Consider the following 14,298-nt stretch of genomic DNA (forward strand, 5'->3'; position numbering starts at 1 on the left):
GTGCATGTGGTGCCCTCTGGTGGTGGCTGGAGGGAATGGCTGGCCAGCCGCAGCCCCTAGCCCCAGCCCCAGCCCTAGGGCTTCGGGGACAAGCGGCCTCAGTTCCTGTGAACTGGAGGGCACCTCCTCCAGGCTGTGCTGTGCAAAGCCCCCGTAAAGGAACCCCTACTCTCCCCGTGGGCGCCCAGGGAAACCAGACCTGCGAGTGACTTTTGTGACACACCTGGTCAGCAGACAGGGGGCAGCCTGGTCCACCCCAAACGCCCCCCCGCACCCCTCCCCCGCATCCCGGGGCTGTGGGATTTGCTGGGCAGAGGCCCTCTCCGTCCCACCTCAGAACCCACTGGGCCTCGAACCGGTGGCCAGTGGGCCAAGTCTGTCAATTTTTGAGGCTTTGGTATGTTGGGATTGGTTTTTGCCAACATTGAAAAATGCAGACTTCACACGAGCCCAGATTTCTGGCTTCTCTGGAGATTTGGGAAGAGCTGGCCCAACACTCTGAGACCAGCAGGTGGCTTGAGACCCTCACCCAGACCTGTAGGTCTGGCAGGGCTCCAGAGGGGGACATGGGGTGACCACAGCCCCGGATGTGGGAAAAGGGTCACCCTGGACAAGCGCTTTCCCCTCTGGCACTGTTTCCCCAGGTGTGCCCAGTGGGAGGCCTAGGTGGTACTTCCCAGAGTCCCAGGGCTCTGCCCCACCTCCTAGGACCTCCTGCTCCACCCCCCCACCCCACCCCCCGCTTCCACCCCACCTATGCTCCCCTATTCGGCCCAGCTACCGGGATGCAGGCTGGGTAAGCAGGCAACCCCCTTCTCCCCCCGGGGGCTGGTGCAGAGCTGCTCCTGGGGTTCTCTGGGCTGCCCCCCACCCCCAGCTAGAGTCCCAAGAGGGGCAGCCGCACCCCCACACCAGATGTGCCTCGGGACAGACTCCCAGCTCCAGAGTGAGGCCCCAGCTGCTCACCTACCCCTCAGACCACCGAAGGCACCGGGAGCGTTCTGACCAGGACAGCTGGGGGCCTGGCAGCGGTGGCTGATGGCCGCCCATCCCGACCTGGGGGCCCGCCAGAAGGCTGCCTTGGTTTTGTCCAGATACCCTTTGAAGGGCAGAAGCAGGCTTAGAAGAACTGGAGAGCCAGTCCTGCTGCAGTGGTCCGTCCACCACTCCCGGCTTTACCTGTCACCCAGCCCCCGTGCACCCTAACCTCATTACGCCTCACCGGCTGAACCCCCCACGAGCTTTCTTGGTGAGACCCAGGCTCGGTGCAGACAGGAGCCGGGAGAGGATGAGGGGTCAGACTTTATTGGGGAGTAGGAAGGTGGGGTGGGGAGAGAGGCCCATCACAGTGGCTCCTGCTCCGAGCAGAGCAGCAGACACCCTCTTCCTGGGTGTGTGGACAGGGCGGCCACGTGCTCAGACCTGCCATGGACCGACAGCACTGGCTTCTCACGGCGGATGCTTGGCACCGCGGCTCCGTCGTCGGGACCTTCTGCAACGGCAGGGACTTGGCTCCAGCCCCACACAGCCGAGCAGTCTCAGGAGGTGGACCTGGGGCGGGAGCCTCAGAAAAAGGGCCATCTGTCCTCCACACCCAGACCAGGAGACCAACAGCCCAGGGGACGCGAGGGGACGGGTGGTGGGGGCGGCAGGGGCCTCACACAAGCCTCACGACTCCCCTGGGGGGCTCACGAGACGGTTAAAAAAGAAAAGCAAAGCCCCTAAGGGGCAGAATTCTACACACAGAAAACCCTAGTTTAGTTTTTCTTTAAAAAGGTGAGAAAACATGTGATTTGAATGCACAACGTGGTTTGCTTTTGCCAGGTGGGTTTCTGTAAGAGGAAAGGGCGCGGGGTTGTGCAAATGCTGGGATGGGCGCCTGCAGACTCTTCCTGGTCCTGCGGGGTTGGGGGGGGGAAGGGGCGGGGAGCTTGGACCAGCCTCAGGAGCAGGAGCCCCGCCCTCGGCCCCCCGCCCTCCCCTCCCCTCACGCCCTCCCCTCCCCTCACCTCTCAGCTGGAGTTCCTCTGGCGAACGTTCTTGTCTTTGTCGTTCACGTGGTGCCCGCTGCTCTTCCTGGTGACAGGAGGACCAGACAGCTGCCCCTCACACCTCCCAGCTCCGCCCAGCGACCCGCCCGCCCCCATCGAGGCAGGGACTTACAGCGGAGCAGAGCCGTTGTCCTCATCTGTGCAGGCGCACGGCCACATGCAAGAGAGGAGGACGGGCCGTCAGCGGCGGTCTGCACGCCAGGCCACGCACCGGGCGGCCCCATCCCGCGGGGCGCTGCCCTCAGCTTCCCCGACTGCAATGTGGGGGCCAGCCCGCCCCAGGACACACACCCTCACGTGAGCTGTCTGGGGTCTCAGTGTGAGGGGCACCTGGGGGCCCTGCCTGACCCCCAGCCCTGCCCACGGGCAGACGCCCAGTGGCCCCATCACACAAGGCCAGGGGCTTGCTTGGTGCCACAGCCCTGGGCCCAAAGCAGCCTCCACAGGTGGAGACCAAGCCAATGGAGGAGCACTCACCGCAGAGGACGCCTGCTGGCAGCCCAGTGAGGACTAGAGAGGGGCAGGTGAGGCCGTAAGGGCCGACACACACCCCCAGCCAGGGAAGGGGGCGGGTGCCCCAGGGAGGCCCTGGGACACGGTGGCCAAGGGGGCTAACCCTCAGGCCCACACTCCCGGACAGCGGCCCCGGCCCCAGGGGTACCCCCACCAGGAGGGGAGCAGAGGGTGTGTGGGGCCGGCTCACCATCTAGGACCTCGTCCGGCTTCCGCCGCTTCTCGTAGATGAAGATGACGGTGACCAGCACAAGCACCTCGGCCACGATGCCCAGGAAGGGCCAGAGGGCGGCAAAGCGGTTGCGCACGCGCAGCGTGATGACCGCCTGGCCAGCGCCCTCTGAGCTGGTGCCGTTGCAGACATATTTGCCGGGGTCTGAGCTCAGGTCCAGGTCTGGGATATGCAGCTCCGTCCTGGTCTCCGAGGAGACCACGAAGAACTTGTTCTGGGAGCTGTTAGCAATGGCCTGGTCCCCAGAGTCGGTCATCTTGGACCACATCCAGTCGGTGACGGGCGGGAAGGAGTCCGACTTGCAGGCCAGCACCACAGTCTCCCCCTCGGTGGCGTGCTCCGACTTCTTCACCGCCTTGACACTGGGGGGCCCTGCGGGGAGGAGGGCGGGCTGGAGCCTGACGCCGGGGGCCGCGGGGCCGGAGATGGAGCTGCCCTGCCCGCCTCCACCCCAGCCCCTCAGGCCCGGGGCCCCCAGGTGCCCACCCTTCACTTCCAGGTCGGTGCGGCCCGCATGCTCTGGAAGGAAGATGCAGGAGTACTGGCCCGAGCGGTCGTCCGAGTCCACGCTGCAGGCAGACGCCGTGAGCGGGGTGTGAGCCGAGAAGCTTCTGTCCAAACCCTGCCGGGCGGGGGCGGGGGGGTGCCTCCCCAGGGAGGAGGGACTAGGAGGTGCAGGGGCGGCAGGCAGCTTACCCCACACCCACATCCAGGAGCCCTGGGCTTCCAGAGCCGCTCCTCCCCCCAGACAAGGCTCCGCAGTGGCCCCGGCGGTGCTCAGAACCCAGCAAGCCAGGGACCGGGGTCCCCAATGCGCCGGAAGGAGGGACGGGTCTTGGAGGTGGTGAAGTCTGGCAGCCACTGGACCCTCCCTGCATCCCAGGCCTCAGCCGTCTCCAAACCCCCGTCTGAGCCCTTTCCCAACGTCTGTCCAGAGCCAGCCCACCGACTACAACCTCCTTACTCGCTGATCAGAGGCCCCTGGAGACCAGGCAGGCCCCGCCCTTTCCTGCTAGGGCAGCCTCACTCACTGGTACTCCGTCCTCAGGCCAGGCAGCGCGTCCTCCTTCAGCACCTTGCCCCCCTTCACCCAGCGGTGGCCCACGATCTCGGTGGTGCTGTGATTCAAGGCGCATGTGAGGCGGGTTCTGGAGCCATCATCATCTACGGAAGTCCAGATCGTGCTCCCTGGGCAGCCAAAGAAGAGAAGAGAACGGTGTCGGGGGAGAACCCAAGGAGCCTGCCACTTCTCCCAACCCCAACTCGCCAGAGGGAGAGAAGCCAGGGCTGGTACCCAGACCTCAGAACCGCATGGGGCTCCTGGAAGGCCCTCCCCTCGGGGTCTGGGGCAGGATTCTGCCAGGAATTGTCCTAACTGGCTGGGCCTTGGACGTGGGAACAGCAGCAGCGCCCACCCCGGCCCCAGAACAAGGACCAGGGCAGTGACTGCTGGGTCCAGCCCCGCAGCCCCAAAAGGCCTTTTCGGAAAGTTGAAGTCCATCACCGCCCAGGTCACCACCCCCGCTCTGGGTAGTCTTGCATGTTCCCCCCCTCTCCCACAACCAAGGCAAGGCCACCGGCGGGGGGTGGGACAGGTGTGCTCAGGCCACGGGGGCCAGGGGGCTGCAGCGGCCCCGTCCTGGAGGCGCCTGCTTCTCAGAAGGCCGCATGTGCCCCAAACCTCCATACAAATGACAGTCTGTCCTCCTGCCTGGGACGCTGGGGTGACTCCCAGCAGCCCTTCCGCTCAATTTCCAACCAGGCAAGCCTCCCCGTTCGTTACGACCTTCTCTTTAGGAACCCAAATGTGAAGCCAGTTAGAACCAGACAGTGAGAAGTGCGCTGACAGCTCTGGAGCCGGGAGCCGGGGCTTGAGCTGGGGAGGGCTCCTCTCCAGGGACCGGGGGCAGGAGACCCCAGACCTCTGGGCTTTCAGGGAGGGGGCCAGGACGGCAGAACAGAATGAGGACCCCTTTGCTGGGGGTCAGGGGATCAGGCCGCACCTCCAGATGCTGACCTTCAGTGAATGTCCACACCAGAGCCCTATCCCAGGGCTGGGACCAGGTGTCCTGGGGATACTCCTGTCAAACCACCCGGGATCCCGGGGCAGCTGTCCTTGGGGACAGTGGGGACTTTATAAAGCCGGGTCCAAGGCACAGTTGTGTCTACCAGGAAGCACCTGTTTCTCCAGAACATCACCCACACCCATGCACCTGAGGCGACCCTTGGAGAAGGCCACGCTCACAGGACTTGGGCACAGAGGGTGCCGGCCCAGAGCCCTCTGGCATAAAATCAGGTGAAAGCAGAATCCAGGACTGCACTGGAACAGTTCAGCCAGTAGGAAAGCAGCCAGGCCGCGGGGCCCCAATACCCACCGGGCAGGCCACCACCCCGGACCCCCGCTTCCTCACTGGGCTCACACGGTGACTTCTGACAGCACAACTGTGTGAGCACAGACAAAGCACATGAAGCTGAGCAGAATGATCGCAGGTCACGAGCCCCGGCTGGACTTGGCACCAGGAACCCTCCGGCTGATGCCCAATAATCCAAACCAGAGGCAAGATGTCCTGACAGCAGGAGAAGATGGTGTCCGGCCGCACAGGACAGCAGAGCCTGCTCGGGCTCCCCCATCCTCACGGACTCCTTAGCCGCTAAGAAAATTAAAGCTCAAATCCCAGGGCAGACTTCACAGCTGGGCAGCTTTCTGGAACGACTGCGGGCAAAGCGCACATCTCCCTGGGCGTCTGAGATCCCGCCTGGGCCTGTGTGTTAGGTCCTGGGTGGGCTGGCCGCACGCAGGCCCCCGCGCCCCGGCTGCATTCCAGTCTGGAGGACGCCAGCCTCCCTCGGGTGGAAGAGGCGGGACCCAAGGCCAGCCTGTGCACAGAACACGTGCAGGGCCTGGCGGGGCCTCTTCCTGAGCCTCCAGTCCTCACCTCCCCGCCTATGGCCACCTGCTGGCTCTTTCTTTAAAAGGGGACAGGACATCTCAGAAGTCCGGGCCAGCAGGGACTGAAGCAAAGGAGGCCCCTCTGCCGCTCCAGGTGCTCCCCGCTCCCAGGGGCACACCCGCAGCAGTGCCCGCATGTGTGCACGGACAGGTAGGTGCAGAGACACACGCGGCACGTGTGTGCGCACCGGCCGTGTAGGAGAGCACACCTGGCTGGCCACAAGGCCCCGGGCACAGGCCGACCTTCACGTCCGCCCACTGGCCGCTCAGGCCTCAGGCCAGGCGGTTACAGGCAGACAGGGGCGTGAGGCTGGACCTCTGCGTCACTTTCACCAAAGGCCTCTGGAAACCCGCATTTCTCCATCAAGATTTCCCAAGACGGCAGAACCAGCAGCTCCGTACAGAGCTGGGAGGTGAGTCAGGGCAGGAAGTGAGGCCAGAGGCGGCGCTTTGCCCAGACAGGGCCTGCCTCTGCACCCTAGAGCCTTGGACAGGGGTGCTCAGGCAGGTCTTACCCAGGCCCCACCCTGCCTCCTGGAGGAGAGAGGAGTGCCCGCAGGTCTCCTCCAGGCGGCAGCAGGGCGGAGCCTCAGCTCTCAGAGAGGGGCAGAGATGGGCCCCAGCTCCACCCCTCCCAGGTGTCTGCAGAGGCCAACGGGCTGGCCAGCCTCGCCCAGGAGAGCCCTCCCTGCCTGAGGCCCCACAGGCCGACACCCCTGTCCTGGCCAGAGGGACACATGCAGCAAGGGAGCCAGCCCATCCGCCCCAGTGACCTGCCACATGCCGGTCACCCATCCTCAACAGGCCGGGTCACTCCAAGGGGGGTGCCGGGTTGTGGCCCCCAGGGCCACCACAGAGACTGCTGCCACAGGGGATGTAACATCTGTGACACTGACAGATCACTGGGACAGGGCCATTAGAAAGAATGCCTCAAAATGCTCCTCAGGGTGCGGTGACGGAAAAAGGGTAAAAAGCCCACCCTCCAGAACCCCCAGCCACGCCCAGTGCCCAGGAGGCCCGGGGCAGCACCCCAAGAACTCACAGGGGCCCCGGCCGTGCACAGGCAGGCCCTTGCAGAGCCCCGGGAACCCGAGAGTGCCTGACCCTCCTTCCCGACCATGTGACCGCAACCCATGTTCTCAAGTAAAGTCACCTTCATCTAAAAACAGCCACCCCTCCTCTGTGCCCACTCGGCGGCCGGGCTGGGCGGGGCGCAGGGCCAGGCAGGTCTCGGGTACACATCCTGGGGGGAGCTCTCGGGACGAGGCGGTGGCCAGGAGAGACCGCCTCTGGGAGGCCAACCCCGGGCTGCTCACCCCTCTAATCCTGCGGGCCGGGGGCTCCGGCCCCTCACCCGAGGCTCAGAGAGGGACCCAGCTAGCAAGCCCGTGCCTGCCCACCAGCCCCGCCAGGACCACAGGGCCCTGCACAGCCTGGAGAGCAGGGCTCTCCCAGCAGGAGGACCATCCTGGGGCCTCAGGCGATGGGGGCGCCGAAGACACCTGCTCCAGCAGAGTCCCCTGAGGCAGGTTTCTGGAGAGCTGACCTGGCCAGGAAAGGCAAACACAGCCACGAACTCACTCACCCCAGGCAGAAAAAGGACGGGTAACCCAGACTTTCAGGTCTTTCCCAGAGTCCCTGGGAAAGGTAGAAAGTGAAAAAGGAGAACAAGGCACAGATACAGCCCCAGGGGGATTCAGACTCACCGTAAATAAACCAGGACCACCCACTGCACACACCCACGTCGTGGGAGTGTGTAAGAGCAACCCCACAGACAAGGGTGATGGATCGGAGCTGTGCCCCCAGCAGAACACCGAGGGCCCTCCTTCCCCGCTGGCTGGCAAGGGCTGCTTCTAAAGGGCTCAAGCTGCCAGGCACTCACCTTGCCTGCTAGGGGCCTTGTCCAGAGGGCGGTGAATAAATGGCCGTTTTGATTATGAGGCAAAAGAAAGAGGCGAACAGAGATCTAAAAGTAGGTCAGCAGTAAGCCGGTGAAGCTTCTCTAAGGGGCAGTCCCTCCCATGCCCTAGGGCAGCTGCCACCCCCCTCAGAGCCCACCTGCTCCTCCCTCCCTTGGGGGAAGAGCCCCAGACCCTGCTGGTCTGCACTTTGTTCTCTACACGCTGGTCACTATAAATCGTTAACCCAGAACCAAACGGGAAGTCGTACTCCATACAGGAAAAAAAATCTCACTTTCAGGCAAAAGAGAGGCTGCCCTGCTTTCTCCCAGAAAAGCACGCCTTAACCCATTTTGCTGTGAGCATTCTCTAAACCACGTCTGCCCACCCAACAGGCTGCCCCTCCCGTGAGGAGCTCCGTTTGAGAGTCTGTAAAAACAGTCCCCCCCACAGTTCCTGCTCTGAGCCGGAGAGCTCACGGTGACCTTAGAACACCTCCCCTCCTGGCCGGGGCCTCTGTTTCCATCCCTGTAAAAACAGGAGAGTAGACCAGCCTCCACCTTCTTCTGGGCCCCGAAATCAGACAAAAACGAAGGAAGCAGAGTGTATGCCTCCCCACAAGGGTTTAAGTGTTCGGGCGACTCCAGGGACAAGTGCAGAGCCAGAGCGAGACACGGGACCTAAATCCCGGGAAGAAGGACAATCCCTCCGGCCGGAAAGCCGACCCGGCTCAGGGGGCCTTCACGTGCCTGGGTGCCCGCGCCCCGTGAGAATAATAGCCCACCTCCTGGATGACAGCCAGGGCCTGGGCGCCCGGGGGCTCCCCTGCGGCCCCCGCCCAAGCACTCCGAGCAGGAAAGTCCCTCCTAAGCTGCCTCGCGCAATTCGGCTTCAGCTCGGAGTCTCCCTCCCCACCCCCCGGGCTGGGTCTCCCTCCACCGGCCGGGTTCTCCTCCCTCTCGCCCGGGCTGGGGTCTCCCCTGAAGCAGAGAGCGGGCCGCCCCCAGCCAGGCCAGACCACCAGCAGGCTTCGCGCCCTCACCTCGCGTCCTTACCTGCCACGAAGCCGCCCTGAGCGCTCAGCAGCACGAGTCCCAGCACCACGAGCCGCACGGCCGCCATATCCCACTGTCCCGCCGTCCCGCCGTACCCGCGAAACCGCCGCCCGCGGCACTATAAGAACCGGACAGCCGCCGGGCGCGCGCACGCAGGCGGCGTCGCGGGGGGGCGCGCACGGTGAGTCGGCCACCACCTGCGCACGCGCGCGAACGCATGTACGCACGCGCGGACCCGGCTGACTCGCGCTACGGAAGGCGAATGGGCGGCGCCACGTGACCACCGCGGGGGGCCACGCGCTGCGGTCAGGGGCGAGGCTATGTTGCTAGGAAACGGGGCGGGGCCTGCGAGACCGGGCGGGGGCCAGCTGTCCTTCCTTGTTTGAGTTAAGACCTTAACTTTACGCTCGAAGTGTAAATTTCTCAACTTATGTGTAGTTTGCCATAGTGCAAAAAATTTAAAAAGAATCGAGGGAGGCGATGGGGATCCCTGTGAACAGGTGGGATGTGTCCCCTGGGGTGAGGCTGCCAGATTTAGCAAATAAAAATAGCTGGACAGCAGTTAAGTTTGAGTTTGAGGCAGAGAATGAGTAATTTCTTAGTGTAAGTGTCCCGTGCAGTGTTTGAACACAGTTTTGCAAGGAAAGTATCACCATTTACCTGATTCAAATGTAACTGGCCGTCCTATATTTGGCTGGAACACCTACACTGAGGTCCCCGTGTTTTACAACAAATACTTCTAAAAAGGACAAAATACTTTCAAACAAAACCAGGGTATGCAGTCTTTGTGACCTTGGACTAGGCAATGGTATCTTACATATGTCACCAAAAGCACAAGCAACAGCAACAAAAAATCAGATAAATTGGAGTTCATCAAAATTAAAAACTTTTGTGCTTCAGAGAAGAAAGTGAAAAGACAACCCAAGGAATGGGAGAAAATACTGGTAATTCATGTATCTGATAAGGGACTTGTATCTAGAATATATAAAGAACACTTACAACTCAACTTTTTTTTTAACTCAAGTTAAAAAAATTTTTTTTATTTATTTGGCTCCGGCATGGGGATTTTTGTTGCTGTGCGTGAGGTCTTTGTTGCGGCGTGCAGGATCTTTTTTTTTTTTATCGCGGCTTGCGGGATCTTCATTGTCGCATGTGTGCTCTTAGTTGTGGCATGCGAGATCTAGTTCCCTGACCAGGGATGGAACCCGGCCCCCCTGCATTGGGAGTGCAGAGTCTTAACCACTGGACCACCAGGGAAGTCCCTTAACTCTTAAAAAGGACAAATAACCCAATTAAAAAATGGACAGGGCTTCCCTGGTGGCGCAGTGGTTGAGAGTCCGCCTGCCGATGCAGGGGACACGGGTTCGTGCCCCGGTCTGGGAAGGTCCCACATGCCGCGGAGTGGCTGGGCCCATGAGCCATGGCCGCTGAGCCTGTGCGTCCAGAGCCTGTGCTCCGCAACGGGAGAGGCCACAACAGTGAGAGGCCCAAGTACCGCAAAAACAAAGAAACAAACAAAAATGGACGAAAGATCTGAAAACACATTTCTCCAAAGAAGACATGCAAATAACATTAGCACATGAGAAGATGCTCAGGGGAAGGCAGGCAGAAACCACAGTGAGACATCACTTCACACCCACCACGATGGCCCTCATCAGAAGGGCAGAAAATAACAAGATGAGGAAGTGGAACCCTGGGCAGGACTGGTGAGGAGGTGAAATGGTGCAGCCGCTCCTCAAAACGTTAAACAGAGTGACCACCTGACCCAGCAATGCCAGTCCTAGGTGTGTGCCGCAGAGAACTGAAAAGTCACGTCCATACAGAAACTTCCACTGCAATGTTCACAGCAGCACAGCAGCCAAAAAGTGGAACAGCCCGAATGCCCATCAGTGGGTGAATGAATAAAGAAAATGTGGTCCCTCCACACATGGGAACGTCACTCAGCCAGGAAAAGGGGTGAAGCCCTGACCTTGCTACCACGTGGATGGACCCTGAGAACACGATGCTCAGTGAGAGAAGCCAGACACAGAAGGACACACCGTGTGTGATTCCATTGATGGGAAACATCCAAAACAGGCAGATGCACAGGGACAGACAGTGGGTTCGTGGTTGTCGGGCTGGGGAGGGGGAGGGGGGTGACTGCTCATGGCGATGGGGTTGCTTTCTAGGGTGATGAAATGTTCTAAAACTGATCGTGATGCTGAGTGCTCAACTCTGTGAAGGTACCAGAACTGTTTACGCTTTCATGGGTGAATCGTATGGTATGTGAATCATCTCAATCAAAAAATGCGGTGCTGCCGATCAGGGGGCACCGCTTTAGATGAGGGGCCAGGTGGCCTCTTGGAGGTGACGACATTGGAGGTGACACGTGTATGAGGAGGGGCAGCAGCCCCTGGAGGGCTGAGCTGTGAGTCTGGGAGCAGCCTGTCAGGGGCAGGGGGAGGCAGCTGGAGGAGGAGCCTGGGCAGAGCCAGCAGAGCCCTTGCCGCGAGGCCAGGGATCCTGGAGGAAAAGGCTAGAAGGGTGTGGCAGAGGGGCCAGGACAGAGGCCTCTCCTCCGCGCTGTCAGGCTCAGCAAGGCTGCACGGAGCGGGGTGGAGAAGGACGTGCGGGAGGAGGGCGGCAAGCGGCCAGCTGGCCTCAAAGCACCTCCGGGCCTGGGCGGATCTCCGCGCCCCGTTGGCCCAGAGCCCGGCTGAGGGCGGGTCTCGTGGGAGATGTGGGGCTGCCAGAACACAGTGGTGCCTCCCTGCCCCCTCCCTCCTCAGCTGGGTCCTGGCCCCAGCTGGGTCAGGAGGGTCCCATGTCCCCTTCTGCTTCTAAGAAGAGGCGTTTCAGGATGAGCCCAGGCAAGGGTGGCCAGATTCAGCAAATAAAAACACATAACACCCAGTTACATTTGAATTTCAGATTTGCAAAAAGCACTATTTAGTATAATGTATCCCACACACTATCTGCTATATACTTACACTAAAAATGATCTGTTGTCTATCTGAAATTCAGATGTCACTGGTTGTCCTGCAGCCCTGTGTTCCACGGGGCACCTCTGACCCCGCCTGTCGAAAGCAGCCGATCCGGTCACCCTTAACTCTCCTCTTTGCCCCCCTAACTCTCTGTCCTTGTTTGCACCCCGTGCACACCACGTGTTCCTTGCTGGCTGTGCGTGTGGGCAGGGACACGCACAGCCGGCAAGGCCTGGGCTTGAGGGCGCCCCTAATTGGCCGTGGGAGAGCCAGGATCCTCCCTGGGTCTCCCCGACTGGCCTCTGAGGCCTGCGGGTGCCCTGGGAATGGTCCAGAGATCCACAAACAGAAGGACAAGGAAAGCGCCTCCCAGCTCTGCTGTTGGCACAGACAGGCCACCACTGGCTCTAGCCAGGCAGGAAGAAGGAAGAGCCAAACTCCTCCCTGGGGCCTGGCCCCGCTGACCCTCAGGCCTCAGCGCCCTCACCTCCCCCACGCTTGGCTCCAGCCTTGCTGGCACTGTCCCTGCCCCGAGGCTTTGCCTGTCACCGGGCACGCCTTCCCGGGTCTCCAACCGGCCCTTTCCACCTGGCCCTGGCTGCCCCCGAGCTGTCCTTTCTCCGGGCCTCATATTCAGGACACCAGCCACTGTCCTGTCTCTGGCTGTGTGCTTTGGTTAGTTTGCTTTCTACTTCTTCCTATGAAACGTTTTGAACGCAAAGGTAAGGGGAGAGAAAACATGAGGGTTTAATTCTCTGTCACACCCATCTGTCCATTGCTAAAATATTCCAACTTAAGGTTTCTGTTTTTAAAAATTTATTTATTTATTTTTGGCTGTGTTGGGTCTTTGTTGCTGCCTGCTGGCTTTCTCTAGTTGTGGCGAGCGAGGGCTACTCTTCCTTGTGGTGCACGGGCTTCTCATTGTGGTGTCTTCTCTTTGTTGCAGAGCACGGGCTTCAGTAGCTGTGGCTCGCGGGCTCTAGAGCGCAGGCTCAGTAGTTGTGGCGCACTGGCTTAGTTGCTCCACGGCATGTGGGATCTTCCCGGACCAGGGCGCCGGCTCGAACCCATGTGCCCTGCATTGGCAGGCGGATTCTTAACCACTGCGCCACCAGGGAAGTCCCCAGCTTAAGGTTTTCAGTGCATTTTTCTGAGAGGGTGGAGTTTGAAATCCAGCCCTTCCCCAGGTGGTGACTGGTGTGAGGGTGTGGATTTTATGCTGAGGAGCCCTGGGAGGGATCCGAGCGAGGGAGGGTCTTAGTCTTCTATCTTCCGTGTGTTGTAGACGGGTCCGGGGCTGGGGGGAGAGGGTCCTGGGCAGGGAAGGCGTGGAACTGGGGGGACAGGATGGTGCAGTGGTTGCTTCCAGACCTGAGAATGGGGCCTTCCTTATTTGGAAAAAACGTCTTTGCAGATGTAACTAAATTAAGGGTCTTGACATGAGCTCATCCTGGATGAGGATGGCCCTGAATCCAATGACCTTATAAGAGACAGATACAGGGACTTCCCTGGTGGTCCAGTGGTGGAGACTCCGCCTTCCAATGCAGGGGGTGTGGGTTTGATCCCTGGTCGGGGCACTAAGATCCCACATGCCTCCGGGCCGAAAAACCAAAATGTAAAACAGAAGCAATATAGTAACAAATTCAATAAAGACTTTAAAAATGGTCCATATCAAAAGAAAAATCTTAAAAAAATAAAAATAAAATAAAAAATCGGAGACAGAGGCTGGGGTGATGGGACCACAGGCCCAGGACACCAAGGACTGTGGGCCACACCAGGAGCTGGGAGGGGTGGGAAGGACCCCCCTCCCCCGGGAGTGAGCACAGCCCTGCCCACACCCCGTTTCAGACTTGTGGCCTTCAGAACCGTGAGAACATAATTTCTGCTATGTAAGCAGCCCAGTTTGCAGCGCTCTGCTGCAGCGGCCCCAGGAGATGGTACAGAGGGTCGGGTGGTCGGTTCCTTTAGCGTTGGGGTTGACTGACGTGGCCGGTGGGCCGCCCGGTGGTGGTAGTGTGGGCAGGGCGGACGCCAAGCTGGGAGCCAGGGAAGCTCCCTGCAGGCGGGGGCCCGGGACTCACCCGCCAGTCCAGCTCCAGCTTCAAGGGCAGACACACCCGGGAGGGATTTACAGGAGCAGCTGCCCTCTGACCTCCTTTGGCTTCTCCTCCTTAACTACTACTCTCCCTGGAAAAGTGACAGGCGGTTCCCCCAAATGAACGTGGCCGGGGGCTGGTGATCTTTCCTAGCGACCAACAAGTCCGATAGGTAAAAGTAGGACAAAACAAAACAAAACAAAGCATCTGAAAGTGAGAGATGATCCAGCCTCCCCTCAGCCTCCCACGCCGAGATGGCAGAGGATTCAGAGATTCTTTCCCTGCACGGTTGTGATGTACAATGTCCTGAACACCTGGGGCACTGCTGTCAACTGGAAACCCTCCCTGGGCCTCGTGGGGGCTGAGCTTTAAGGTGTCCTGGCGTTTCAAGGTTTCCTCACCTTGTTTGCTGATGTCTTTGTCCTGGTGGAACAAGGGGAGGGTTCTTTGTTTCTCAACAGTTTATTTTGAGAAGTCCTCAAACCTACAGAGGCATCCTGGGGACAGCAGCCCCCTGCACCTGGATTCTCAGCCAGGGGC

At 60.5% G+C, this 14,298-nt stretch overlaps 1 protein-coding gene across 3 annotated transcripts; it reads right to left on the reverse strand.

Moving 5' to 3' along the window:
• Positions 1 to 1,284: 1,284 nt before the first annotated feature.
• BSG (basigin (Ok blood group)) lies at positions 1,285 to 8,856 on the reverse strand. Of its 3 annotated transcripts, none has more exons than XM_081231201.1 (7): positions 8,700 to 8,856; positions 3,828 to 3,984; positions 3,283 to 3,365; positions 2,755 to 3,168; positions 2,164 to 2,188; positions 2,010 to 2,076; positions 1,285 to 1,492 (listed from the first exon to the last, which is right to left on the reverse strand). In XM_081231201.1, the coding sequence occupies exons 1-6, from the start codon at positions 8,764 to 8,766 to the stop codon at positions 2,013 to 2,015; spliced, it is 810 nt and encodes a 269-aa protein (XP_081087327.1). In that variant the 5' UTR covers positions 8,767 to 8,856; the 3' UTR covers positions 1,285 to 1,492; positions 2,010 to 2,012. The 3 variants fall into 3 exon arrangements, with proteins under 3 accessions (XP_081087327.1, XP_081087329.1, XP_081087328.1); XM_081231203.1 differs by having other exon boundaries at positions 1,285 to 1,564; XM_081231202.1 differs by lacking the exon at positions 1,285 to 1,492 and adding an exon at positions 1,571 to 1,898.
• Positions 8,857 to 14,298: the final 5,442 nt, after the last annotated feature.

The sequence above is a fragment of the Mesoplodon bidens genome (genome assembly GCF_964165515.1).
Source record: "Mesoplodon bidens genome assembly, chromosome: 4".
Taxonomy (NCBI): Eukaryota; Metazoa; Chordata; class Mammalia; order Artiodactyla; family Ziphiidae; genus Mesoplodon; species Mesoplodon bidens.